The 13812-nt window shown below is 35.1% G+C and overlaps 1 protein-coding gene and 8 non-coding genes across 12 annotated transcripts in view; 8 read left to right on the forward strand and 1 right to left on the reverse strand.

The window, feature by feature from the left end:
• The window catches only part of LOC149389051 (uncharacterized), a 14943-nt gene extending 6899 nt beyond the window's left edge, over positions 1-8044 (reverse strand). For 3 of the 4 annotated variants that reach the window (XM_089623177.1, XM_089623178.1, XM_089623175.1), the window contains exons 1-4: positions 7812-8044; positions 5566-5664; positions 3115-3221; positions 768-826 (exon numbers count right to left, since the gene is read on the reverse strand). In XM_089623177.1, coding sequence (XP_089479303.1) covers positions 768-786 — 19 coding nt within the window. In that variant the 5' untranslated portion in view covers positions 787-826; positions 3115-3221; positions 5566-5664; positions 7812-8044. Of the gene's footprint in view, positions 1-767; positions 827-3114; positions 3222-3411; positions 3601-5403; positions 5490-5565; positions 5665-7811 lie in introns of all 4 variants that reach the window. The other variant, XM_089623176.1, reaches the window with a different exon arrangement.
• TRNAP-UGG (transfer RNA proline (anticodon UGG)) lies at positions 392-463 on the forward strand. Its single transcript has one exon. It is a non-coding gene; the product is annotated as a tRNA-Pro (tRNA).
• On the forward strand, positions 1473-1544 carry TRNAP-UGG (transfer RNA proline (anticodon UGG)). The gene has a single exon. It is a non-coding gene; the product is annotated as a tRNA-Pro (tRNA).
• TRNAP-UGG (transfer RNA proline (anticodon UGG)) lies at positions 1819-1890 on the forward strand. Its single transcript has one exon. It is a non-coding gene; the product is annotated as a tRNA-Pro (tRNA).
• Positions 2166-2237, forward strand: TRNAP-AGG (transfer RNA proline (anticodon AGG)). Its single transcript has one exon. It is a non-coding gene; the product is annotated as a tRNA-Pro (tRNA).
• Positions 2646-2717, forward strand: TRNAP-UGG (transfer RNA proline (anticodon UGG)). The gene has a single exon. It is a non-coding gene; the product is annotated as a tRNA-Pro (tRNA).
• Positions 3967-4038, forward strand: TRNAP-UGG (transfer RNA proline (anticodon UGG)). Its single transcript has one exon. It is a non-coding gene; the product is annotated as a tRNA-Pro (tRNA).
• Positions 4684-4755, forward strand: TRNAP-UGG (transfer RNA proline (anticodon UGG)). Its single transcript has one exon. It is a non-coding gene; the product is annotated as a tRNA-Pro (tRNA).
• TRNAP-UGG (transfer RNA proline (anticodon UGG)) lies at positions 5061-5132 on the forward strand. The gene has a single exon. It is a non-coding gene; the product is annotated as a tRNA-Pro (tRNA).
• Positions 8045-13812: the final 5768 nt, after the last annotated feature.

Raw genomic sequence — 13812 nt, forward strand, 5'->3', positions numbered from 1 at the left:
GCCAGGTCCCGAGTTCGATTCTCGGAATGCCCCTTTTAGTAAAGATAATTCCATGTTTATTTTAAACTTATTTTGTAAGCAGCACAGCCTGGTAGTTCCTCGGCAAAGGATCTATTATTACAAAACTCTAATCTGTTCCAATGCCTATTTCATAATAGGGATCTGCAATTTGGAAAAAAAATATTTACTTATTATACTGCTGTGGAATCAATTGCACTTGAACAAGCTCATAAACAATGATTTAACAGCCAGAATGGTAAACAAACTCCAAATTCTGACATTCTGTGCCTAAATAACCTGTAAACTACTTTCCAACAGAAAGATGAAGTTTGCAATTAAATACAAAGCATTCAACAAATTAACTAAAATGAACTCATATAATTACAGAAATGGGCATTTGGTCTAGTGGTATGATTCTCGCTTTGGGTGCGAGAGGTCCCGAGTTCGATTCTCGGAATGCCCCTGTTTTTATTAATATAAACATCTTTTTATGTTTTACTGATTCCTGCTATACATCGACTAGCACCAATGAAGTTTATGATTTGTTACATGTTATAACTAACTTTAATATTCAGTGTTTCTGGGAGTCTATAAATAAACAGTTTCTATTATGACACTTTATTCTATTTCTTGATCCCAGTCAACTAAACATACATGCAACCTGAGATAATATTTAATTGATGAATATTTTAACTGGTAAGACTATTATGAACATGCAATTACTGACAAGCAGATGCTGATATTCCTGTGGCCATGTTAGAACTTACCTCTAATCTCTGAACACATCTGTCCCAATCAATATGATTATGTAATCCTGCAAATAAACCTACATAAAAAATATGGTAAAAGATATCAACACGAAAACTTTATGCACACACTTCCAAACACCAAAAAGCACAAATTGACCAAACAGGCCATGTTTTAGAACATAAAGATAAAAATAAATTCCTTCTGGAAAATAAAATATCACAAAGTATTACGTTTGAATATTTTACAAAACAGTCCCAACAATATATTGTCAGATCAATAGACAGCAAAACTTGTTACTTAAGCTGTTTCATTATGGGTACCTACCAGCAATCCTGGACAAGTACTATAGGATACTGGCCACTAAGATATGTTTTATTTACTTCTTCATGCCTCTACACCGTTAAGATATCTAAGCAATAACCTATGCTCCCAAAAATTAACCAAGTGGGTAGTGTACGAGGCAATAATCTATCTAAAACAATAGATTTGCATCTAAATTTATCTCATACTAGACAGATCTATGCTGTGACCAGACAACCAAGGCTTCTTCAAAATATTAATCGCTGAATTTTACAATGACAGTTCTTCCTAGATGCCACACAGTATATAAGTTGTACTACACAGATGATAGTAGCCTGAGCTTCTAGAAGAGAAACCACAACATAAGAAATCAATTCTTCAAAAAGATCAGTTGCAAAATGAACAGCATAAAGATCAGCTGAGGGCATTTGGTCTAGTGGTATGATTCTCGCTTTGGGTGCGAGAGGTCCCGAGTTCGATTCTCGGAATGCCCCACTAAAAAATAGATAGTTTTATGTATATTCTATTTGTTGATAAGTAGAATCTGCTAATTATTATTGCATCAGTTCTGTACCAAAATACTGCTCCAAGATGGTAGTAAAGTAAGTAAAAAGAGTTTATTTTCCGTCAGTTGTGCATGCTTTAAGTGCGTACTCGTACAAATCTACCGGCTGACTGATACCAAATAAATTATAATTATGGCAGTAAGATTTGAACACCTTGACAAATGAACTTTTGATGTACATGCAGCTCAATAATATCAGATATGGGCATTTGGTCTAGTGGTATGATTCTCGCTTTGGGTGCGAGAGGTCCCGAGTTCGATTCTCGGAATGCCCCTCTATAAATTGAATAGTTTACGTATATTTTATATTTTGAGAAGTAGAATCTGCTAGCAATTATTGTATCGGTTCTGCACCAAAACACTGGTCCAATATAATACTATAATAAGTAAAATGGTTTATCTTCCTTAATTGTGCATGCTTTAAGAATGTACCCGTACTAATCTACCGTCTGAAAGATACCCCTGATAAAAATGAGCATGGCAGAAAGATTTAAATAACACCTTGACAAATGAACTTTCGCTGTCAAGGCAGCTCAGTAGTATCAAATATGGGCATTTGGTTTAATGGTATGATTCTCGCTTAGGGTGCGAGAGGTCCTGAGTTCAATTCTCGGAATGCCCCCGTTTTTATAGCATAAATCTATAGTAGATAATCTTGTTCTACTTCTTAAACACATGTTATTAAAAAAAAAAAAAAAAAAAAAAAAAAAAAAGCAATAATAACAAACAATTTTCTGGTCTACGGCTAATATTGTGACTAGAACCTGGAGCTAATCACCAGCTTTTTCATATATGACACTATTATCACACAGATGCAGATGGAAAGAAAAAAAAAAGTTGCTTGCATATATGCTCCCATTGTAGAACTTACAAGTGTTTGTTTGTCCTAGGAATTCACACCTTTCTGATTGATTTCTTTCAAATACTAATTAGGACAATCAAATTATATATTTGGAAACTGCACAAAAAAACAATTGATGAAATTATAAAAACATTCAATACAAGATAAACATCATTAGAGATCAGCTGAGGGCATTTGGTCTAGTGGTATGATTCTCGCTTTGGGTGCGAGAGGTCCCGAGTTCGATTCTCGGAATGCCCCCGTTTTTGTTAATCTAGATTTCAGCACATTTTAACGCAAAAGGAATATGCTCGTTTTAGGCTGTTAAACTGCTGTAATAAATTTTTATAAATTTTCTCCTAAAAAAACAATTCTTTAATTTTGAATTAAGGGTTTAGTTGGGAGTCTATAAATGAAAACAGACCTTATTTTAATAGTTTATTCCTTAACCAAGTCAACTGAGAGCACATGTAGTCTTAGACCTTGACAGAAGTTTTCCCTTATAAAAATAATATACAAAAATAGGTGCATATATCAAAGGGGCCATGTCAGAACTTACTCACAAACACATTCATCCACTCACACAGACTGGGATGCCCAAAAGAAGAAATAAACCCATCATCGAACAACTTATTTGAACAACAAACATCATGAATACCTGGTGGGCATTTGGCTTAGTGGTAGAATTCTTGCTTCAGGTCCACTAGGTCTCGATTTAAATTCTCAGATGCCCCCTATTGTCATCTTGTATATTTTAACAGTCACCTGCCATTCACAGGCTAATGTTCAAACAGAAAATGGTAACAGAACAGATATTATAGCCTTAACGCTTTCCTCACTGGTATTAGTTACCAGTGAACCTATGCCCTCACATTATAGGAGTTAGACCATCATATTTAAATATCATAGCTGAGTGACTTTTTTTTATTACAAGAGAGTTCAGTAGCACAAGTACCAGCCGAGGGTGTTTGGTCTAGTGGTATGATTCTCGCTTGGAGTGCGAGAGGTTTAGAGTTCAATTGCCGGAATGCCCCATTCTTAGCAAATTTCTTTGTTTGTCTTAGTTGCTGCTTCACAAGATCCAGCAACTAGAATCTATTCAGACTTTTCCGGGAGTATCGGCAAACAAGTTACTACAAAATTGCTGATAAAAAATTTTGCATCTTATTTTGAGATTGATACTGAGGGAGCTATCACCAGTAACATTCATTGGCAGTACCAAGTTGTCAACATAAACACACACAACATAATAAAAAAAATACAAAAAAGGCAGAGGATGAAAACTACAGAAAATGTCATTCATATTGCCATCCAAAACTTATTGTAAATTCGTTTATCTCAGAAATAAAAAATAAAAAATAATAACGTATACACTTAATGGAATTCAGAAAAACCAGCTCTTCAACACCTAACTGTGACATGAACCCACAACCCGTTAGGGAGGAAGTATGAGGTGCTTACCACTAAACTAATATCTAATTGCTAGAGAAACATCATAGAGATCAGTTGAGGGCATTTGGTCTAGTGGTATGATTCTCGCTTTGGGTGCGAGAGGTCCCGAGTTCGATTCTCGGAATGCCCCTCTTTATTTTTATTTTTTATTTTTTGAAAGTCAATGCCCCCTGCTTTTTATTGATTTAGACTCCTTAATGTTTTGCATTTGCTGCAAGAATTCCACCAACAATCAAATTGCAGATCCTTGCACTTACATGGAAAACCTAATGCTTACCTTCTTGCCCATTTGTCTAAAATTAGCACATCTTCACAATTTAGAACAATATATGTAAACAAAAAAGTAATCAAAATAGAAGATGGATAAAGAAAGAGAGGATCTTTTGTTTTTAATAATTGCAAAAGAAACGTCATAGAGATCAGCGGAGGGCATTTGGTCTAGTGGTATGATTCTCGGGTCCCGAGTTCGATTCTCGGAATGCCCCTCTTTTTATTTTTATTTTTTGAAAGTCAATGCCCCCTGCTTTTTGTTCATTTAGACTCCTTAATGTTTTGCATTTGCTGCAAGGCTTCCACCAACAATCAAATTGCAGAACCTTGCATTTAGAAAACCTAATGCTTACCTTCTTGCTCATTTGTCTAAAATTAGCACATCTTCACAATTTAGAACAATATATGTAAACAAAAAAAAGTAATCAAAATAGAAGATGGAGAAAGAAAGAGAGACTCTTTTGTTTTTAATAATTGCAAAAGAAACATCATAGAGATCAGTTGAGGGCATTTGGTCTAGTGGTATGATTCTCGCTTTGGGTGCGAGAGGTCCCGAGTTCGATTCTCGGAATGCCCCTATTTTTTCTTTCTTTTAAACACCAGAATGTTTTACACATTGCTCCAAGGAATTTACTAACTATAAATACGTGTTTTAAGTCTGTGATAAAGCTGTAATGACTTTTCTTGATTCTAGATTAAGTTTTACAGGCAATCTAGAAATAAGGGTCTTAGTTTTTATATATTTTTGCTAGTACTATTCACAAAAATAAAGAATGCAAAAAAGTCAATGAAGGCAGCACAAAAGAAATCCAAAAAAGACAGCTATATATTAGCACCGAGATGAGATCAGAGCTGTTTAATTTATAAATTGCAACCAACAATGGGCATTTGGTCTAGTGGTATGATTCTCGCTTTGGGTGCGAGAGGTCCCGAGTTCGATTCTCGGAATGCCCCTATTTGTCAAAATTGTTTTATTCTGTTGAATATTGTACAAGAAGTCTATAGTAAGCTCTGATGACTTTCAAATATGTTTTTGTTTAAAGTATCAGAATTAGTCGGAGAGACAGCTCTAAGCATAGTATTTTTTTAGGCAGATCATGACCTGGTCCTTATTCAAACCTTAAGCGCACACACACACACACACACATATATATATATATATATATAAGTATTCCATACTATACTGAAATTCATCAGCTGAGTAATTTTTAGTTCATGCTCTTACCTAACAGAGAAGGAGATTTAGAGTTGATTTAGTTGTGTTCGAGCATCATAGATTACGAGATAGCCATTTTCAGATCACCGAAAAAACTAAAAATACAGACAGAGCCAAGAGTTGGTTCATATTCATTCAGACAAAATGTACAGAAAGCATTAGAAATCGCACCTCCAGAACTTGAACCGATCAACGAACGAAACTAGCCAGATTCTATGCTAAGGTACAAAAGAGGATTACAGATGTGTGAACACCGGGAATCTCACTAACCTGCCAGAACAGCGAAAAACAACACCAATTACTTTCTTCTTAAGCATTATAGCCCAAGACACCAAAATTTCCGGGTTAGTATTGAAATTTAATGCAATAACTAAAACATGATTACTGATATATATATATATATATATATATATATATATATATATATATATATATTTTATAGCCGTGGTGTCCGGGTTAAACCCAACTAAAATCCACGACCGGGAGACTACCCCAATGGCATAAATGTTGCGTCCAAGGATCGTCCTTACCACTAGATAGATCCCTTGGAGTTAACATGATCTCTGATATATGCATTCGCGGAATGTGGTAGTTTCAAATCTTAAAACACACTCAAGAATAAATTGACACATTTCAGAGTAGTTCAATTGTTCAGGCCACAGGATACTCCCCAATCAAACATTTAAACAATAGCCTACGACGACAATTATTGGATTACGGGATGTCAACACTGTCGGAAATTTGGCCTAGTGGTATGATTTTCACTATAGGGAACGGTGCAAGAAGTCCCAAGTTACTAATACCCCTTCTATCAAGCCAAGCGCACATCTTTATAAACAAATATTTTCAATTGTAAAGGAGGAAACCGTCGAACCAAATATTTTCAATCACAATTGTAAAGGTGACCAGATGTGTGTGTGTGTGTGTGTGTGTGTGCATATATATATATATATATATATATATATATATATATATATATATATGAAAAAGAATGAAACTATGTTGCATTATATTGTTGAGACATCACAACAATAGTTTAAAAAATGACCACTTCCAAAGTTCCGCTGCCGACGATATCATCTTATTATCAAGCAACCGGAATCCCGAGAGAAACTAAACAGATGTACTTTCCAAACACCATATCAATATGAAACTTACTCACTTTCAATGCACTAGCCTGACATTTTACTATACAACTTAAATTTGATTGGAAAACAAATCAATTCTCTCAGACCTACAAAGAAAGCTTCTGGCAATCTGATATTACAAACATATAACTTTTTTGTTTCAACAAAAGGGGACTCCAATAGTTAACATCTAAGAGCGAACAAAAATATAATATCACCATGACTTACTTTTTAAGAGATGAATCATATAACAGACAACTAATGTTGATTTCGACTCAAAAGAGCTATACAATAACAAAATCCAACAATTTTAAACGCAACCGAAGCTGGCTGGCAGGGTTAGTCAATTTACTTCACTGACCGGGAATTTGAGCTAACTCAACATAGGATCCCAAACTAGCTTGCTCTGATTACGAATAATCTTACAACCAACCACAGCAGTAAATCGGCTAAATAGCTTAATGCCCTCACATTTTACATCAATCAATCATATGGCCATTTACTCACATAAAGAAATAAAAACTAAGGAAATCAAAAACTAATTAAAGCCATATAACGATTTCAATAAATATGGTTCCACTTTGTTAAGAACTTAAAAATGGGCTTTAAAAATCTGATTGTCAATCACAGGAGTATGTTTTTACAGTTACCACTTACAAGAACTGTGACACCCATGATGCTTCCTTTGTTCCAATCAATTTCCAAACTAACCAAAGGCAATATTTAAAAATGAAAAGAAAAAAAATTTGATCAATATTACCAGCTGAAATGCTCAAACTGGTGTACGAATTTTGAGTCATTTCATAAATAAATTATTCGTTTTTAAGTGATAGATAGATAAGCTCGTTTCACATGTAATTTTGGGCTTTGTAATTGAAGCAAGCTCACATCAATTGGAGATCAATTTGTTGTATTGAAGATACAACAGCGCAAAAGCTCAATTATACCTATCCTTTCCTGCCATGGGATCGTGCTCGAACGGTTTCTTTCATATACGCTGTGACTTTTTATATCAAACCCTATGTATACAAATTCAGTGTCAAAACCGGTTAAACCCTACCAAAACATAAAGCTCGGAGCTAAACAGAAACACACAGGCAAAATCATTAAATGAATTTCAGCACTTCACTGGAATCCCAAAACATATCGAAATCACGTCGACGAGCAAAAACAAAGTAATCAAAACCACCGATATTAGTTTACACAATCGACCTTGAAATAGAACAAATAAAAAATTTAGACAAAAGAAATAGAGAACAGAGTTGTGGCGATAGTTTTTTCATCACTGACCTTTACTCGGTCGTCAAACGGAAAGAGGAAAGAGGCAACGAAATCGGTGAAAGGTTTCGAGTTCATACGCAATAAGACCACTCGTTAAACGAGTAACTATCTCTCTCGGTCTCTCTCTCTCTCTCTCTCTCTCTCTCTCTCTCTGATTTTTCCTCAGTTTCTTTCTTGGCCATTAGACAGAAGAGGCGGTGAGAGTGAGCTGAAGAAGCCATTTTTGGTTGCTGCGTGGGTTATGCTGTAAAGAGAAAATAAGAAATACCAATTTATGCTCCAAAAATGAAATTTTAAAACATAAAATATATTATTTTTTATTACCCGTAATGGTTTCGCGCCGCGTGGCGCTTTAAAATTTGGTGGGGGTTATTTTGGCAAAATTTATGCTTTCCTATATTCATATAATTTTTATGATGTACCCTCAAAATTTTGAAATTTATAGTTTAACCAGTGATATATATTAGATACTTCAAATACATCCTCTAAATCTTTTTGGGAAATTACCACAACTACTACCTATATGATAACTTTTTCATATTTTCCACCAAATGCATAATTTGGACATCAATGCCACTAACACCTCTGCAAAATTACCTATTTACCATTCACTTCTTACATTCTTACAATCTCACCATCACTCTATTTGGCTCTCTCTCTTCGCGTCAGTCTTATCTCTCCTTCTTCTTATTCTCTCTTCTCGTCAATCTATCTCTTCCTCTCACTCTCTCTTCTCTCTTCTCTCTGTCCCCTCGTCGGACTATTTTTTTCCCGATCTCTCTCTTTCTCTTTCTCTTTCTTTACCCCAAAGCCACCAGACCCAAGAAACCCAGGAGCCCGAGGACCCAAACGCCGACGAGACCCAAACGCCGACGAGATCCAAATGCCAAACTCAAAACTCCAGATTTAGTCCAAGATCAGAACGCGCACAAGGTTCGTTTCGCTTTTTCCCTAAATTTTGTGGTTAAGATTTTAGGATATTGTTAGGGTATGTTAAGAATTTTCAGAGTTCATCGGTTGTTGACATTAGATGTCAATAGTGGACGTCAACTATTGACATCTAATGTCAACAACTGATGAGAGAAATTGACGTCTAAACTCTACAGAGTTCATCAGTTGGACGTCAATTGTTGACATCTAATGTCAACAACTGATGAACTCTGTAGAGTTTAGATGTCAATTTCTCTCATCAGTTGTTGACATTAGATGTCAATAATGGACGTCAACTGTTGACATTTGAAATCAACAAATAATGAACGTTGTTGACTCTAATATTGTCAAAAAAATGCAGAAATGTCAGAAAAACACTTCATTGAATCTCTGGTGACAAGCTATGACGACTTCGAGCCCCGAAAGAGAAAATGTTCTAAAAATGAGGTACATTTTGATGCCAAGCAAAGTTGATTTTCGGTTATTATTTTTTATGATTGTAGACATCCATACGTATAATTGTAGACAATTACTAAAAATGTAGTCAATTGATGTTAATAAAGCAAGCGGATCGGAACTCGGTGATGCACAACTCACTGAGTTTCAAATGAGCCAAGCTGAGTACATATGGTACTACTTGGATACTTTTTGTAGTGAGACTGAATCGGGTCCGATCATGTGTCTCGAAAGGGTTATAAAAGAAATCATCGGAGACGACTGGCAAGGCCGGCCCTGGGCTAAGGCGAGCTAGGCCCAGGCCTAGGGTCCCATATGTGGATGGGCCCCAAAAATTTACACTTTTTGCTTATTTTTAAGAAAATTTACATTTTTTACCCTAAAAATTTACACTTTTGGCCCATTTTTTAAAAAAATTACATTTTTTACCCTGAAAATTTAATTTTTTATTAATATTTTAGGGCCCCAAAATATTGATTCGCCTAGGGCCCCCGGTGAGTTTGGGCCGGCCCAGACGACTGGGAGACTCAGTTGAAGAAAAAAATGAGATTTTATGGAAGTCGTGCCCAAGGGGACACGACTATTTATGCTGAAAATCCAGAGAGAAGAACTACTCTACTATAAGAGATGAGGATTAACAAGAAATGACTCTGACGATGAATTCCCCACATCATTGGTCTAAACTTCGTAATATTTATATTTGTGTATGGGTTTTTGTATGACTTGAATGCCTGAAACTGCTTAATATGTCTATTTACACTATGTTTTATATATGTGTAATGTTGTGAATTGCATGCCTAAGTGAAGAACTAAATTTAAATTCATCCACTAGATGTCAACAGTTGACGTCAATTGTTGACATCTAATGTCAACAGTTGACGTCAATTGTTGACATCATAACATCTAGTTCTGATACCACTTGTCGGGGAATCGAGCGCGTATCAGACACGAACAATCGTTCTGATGCGACTCGTTTGAGATGATTCCACCATATAACCATAAGCTAATTAATTATGGTTATAATTAACAAGATCTAGTTATGTTTAATTAATTTACTTCACGAGAGCATATTTATCAAGCAACCGATTTGAGCGAAAAACGAATACTTACATTGATTTTCGGTTCAGCTACAGAACGCTCCTAAACCAATCGCGTACTCCTTGCGTCGTCTTGATGAAGGACTCGAGGATGACACCTTAGTCTTCCGAAACGTAATCTCCGAGACGAATAAGAAAGATGAGTGGGCACAGTCTTTATCTCACTAGATCACGAAACTAGGTGTTTCGAGATCTCGCTCTTATTTTACTAAGAATGGAAACGAATTTCCGAGGGGAGGGAGAGGCAGAAGAGCACGGCCAAGGTAGGCTAGGGTGCACGAAATTTTTCTAAAAAATTGCTTATTTTTGCCTTCTCGTGAACCTCTATTTATAGTAGTAAAATGAGATATTCATGGAATCTTCCAGAATATTTTATTTCCATTTATTGTGTTCACACTGGTGGATTAAATCTAGGCCCTTGGATCTCAACAAGTGAATCATATTTTTTCTCTCATCCATCAGATCAATATCTATGGGATATCATTCTCTATTTAAATAGAGAATATTTTATTTAGTGAGATAATAAAGGAGAATATATTATTTCCCTTTAAATATATTCTCATATATTCTCCTAAATACTTTCCTTTAAATAAGGAAAAAATATAGGACGATATCTTATATTATTATCTCTCCTTTATTTAAACAACTAAAGAGAAAATATTGGTAAATACCAATATCATGAAATTCGGATTTGATGGCACACGGCCAAGGGGATCTGCGCAACACCCTAGTGCCAAAACCCTAAATCCGATTTTCATATTTTGTGCAAGGCCCAATTGCTTAAAACTCAATTGATTATTTATTTACTTGGTCCAACAATAAACAAATAATTACTAATTGTTTATTTACTTGATCAAACAATAAATAAACAATTCTACCATAAATATTTATTTAATTCTGCGAATACCCGTTTTCCAGAATTAATGTTGTCAATCACAATTACAGCAAGTGAGATTAATAATGATAAACATTATTATACGAAAGTTCTTATCCGCCTTTATCAGAGCCGAATCAGGGACTATGGACCTAGTAATGAAAAAGACGAAATAGTCCTTTCTCTTTTTCCATCGATCTAATCTTGGTCAAATACTCCACATTGTAAGCCAAGACTGAACTCTCCTTTATACTAGAATTATATTCACTCATCGTGACGAGTGTCCACTGATATAGGCAGTTCGTGATCAAGATCCTCCGGGTTCAACCCGTGTCAAGAGAAGTCAATTTTTCCGTTATACTTCTCTTAATACATATCAGCCCTAAGCATTGTTGCTTCCCCAGCGAAAGATTCTTTCGAACGTTACTTACTTCGAAAGTGCTAGCAATCTATCGGTTCTGGAATCAACTCTTAGGTGAGAGAACATTAACCTTCTTTCAGGAAGGCTGGATTCCGTATCTGTAAATCATTTCTCACTCGAATTATGCTCTGAGAAAACTCTCAAGACATAAGCTGTGATTAGCATGAATAGCCTTTTAGCGAATGAGTCAAAGAGCTCAGTAACATAACCCAGTGTCCATGATCACTTCAGGATTTAGATCAAGTCTCACTGTGACCATCATAGTTGCCTCGGTTAGTGTGTCGTAACGGTCCTTAAACGACACATCTACAACCAAGACCTGTCCAAGTCGTACACTTACCACAAGTGTAGAATGCTCCCACATAGTGATCAACCTTCACCTATGTGTTCCACATATATGACTTTAGATATAGCTTTCCAGGCGTATATCAGTCATCGACCTCGTTTTAGCTCACCGCCCGAACTCAGGTACCCACCACGTGACTCAGTTTAATACGGAGGCTATGGAAGATAGTTGTTATTGATTCTAATTGTTTAGAACTCAACCCACTAATCATATAATGCTAATAAATTAATCTTATTATTGAATTTAGTAATCATTTATTCATTATCTTCAAGTGGGCAATATTCCTAACAATCTCCCACTTTGACCAGAGAAGATAAGTTTCCTTCAGCAAATTTAATTCTTTGCCATCATTATAGACGGTTTAGACCTTGACCCAGGATTGAGATTTCCATCATATGGATTCCCACTTTTATCTTTACTCTACCATTTATGTCGATCTGACATATGTCCCATTTTCATATTATTTTAGTTCATGCATTTTTGCAAGTGATCTTTGACTTACCATTTAAGGTCAAGTCAAATTTTTCATAGTAAATAAATTTACTTTAGAACAAATTAACACCTCGCATACCTTTAGATTATACACCAGACTTTATATCTAAAGATAACAAGTCTCTCTATCAAGGTGTACATCCCTTTGGTGCAAAAACAGGTTGCACCATTGCATGGTTTGATCTCATCACCACTTACTATAGTGTGATTTATTGAACGTGTTTAAATAAGAACTTTATTGACCTATTTCCATTACTTGGTTATTTATAGTTCATCCTTGTTTGTCGTGTTCATATTCAATATATATACATAGGACTTTAAGGATCTACTATATTTAAATAACTAAGTATCTCACTATTTCCAGAAATTACAGTGTTTACAACACATGTAGTTATTCTCGGAAATACGACATTGTCTAAGGTCTAAATATTAGTCATTTTATAAAGACAATGTCAATAGCATCAACATTAAGCTCATACCTTATATCAATAAGTATATTTGAAACATAATGGAACGAGCATGTCATTTCTAAATTTAATTTTTAGAAACAGTTAGCTCAGTCAATTTACTTGTGTCATAATGAGGTCTAGAACTATAATAGTAATGACTTTATTCATGACACTTGTTTAGGAGCTATATTTATCGATCATTCTCAAAATATTGATTATAACAAACATCCATGTACAATCATGATTAGTTTGTTAAGTACTTAGGATCTACCTTTCATATTTCAAAAGGTTTAGTAGTATAACTACTTCGATCCATGTCTTTATGTTATTGGAACTTCATCCTCAAATGACAGTTCATCTTCAATTTTGAAGATCCCTAATGAAGTGGTTCGTGGTATCAGAAAGAATAGTATCATTGATGATAATGTCTCTCCTTAAGGGCTCAATCCCTTACCTTATAGCTTATTAAAGCTTAAACCATTTCATTAATCCTTTTATAGATCTCTCTATTCTTTTAAGCTAATAGCTTAACATGCAGATCTATTAAATATGGGCTAATAACTTTCAGACAAGTTAGTATGATCGAGAGTGATATCTCAAGATCATGTCTTTCCATTTAAGGAAAGTTTATTGCTGATGAGAGTGACAAGGATCCATTCTAGGATGCTCCCACTAGGTTATTGATTTTAACGACAAGATAATTCAAAATTATCCTTCCTTTCAATTCATTGATTTATGTGGCAAGGTAATCATTGATTACTCTTCCACTTTAATCATTGAATAATAGCATATACATTCCGGTTAAGGAAGCCATTGAAAGATGGATTTAATCCTATGAAGGATGTTGCTATTTATTGAACAACAAGTGGCTAGATTTCATTAAAGAAAGCTCTCACTCTTTTATTGAACAATAGTGACTAGAATCCAATTAATGATGCTCCCACT

Source organism: Urtica dioica, chromosome 8 (assembly GCF_054948205.1).
Source record: "Urtica dioica subsp. dioica isolate 48M chromosome 8, U.dioica_male_clone48M_v1_H2, whole genome shotgun sequence".
Taxonomy (NCBI): Eukaryota; Viridiplantae; Streptophyta; class Magnoliopsida; order Rosales; family Urticaceae; genus Urtica; species Urtica dioica.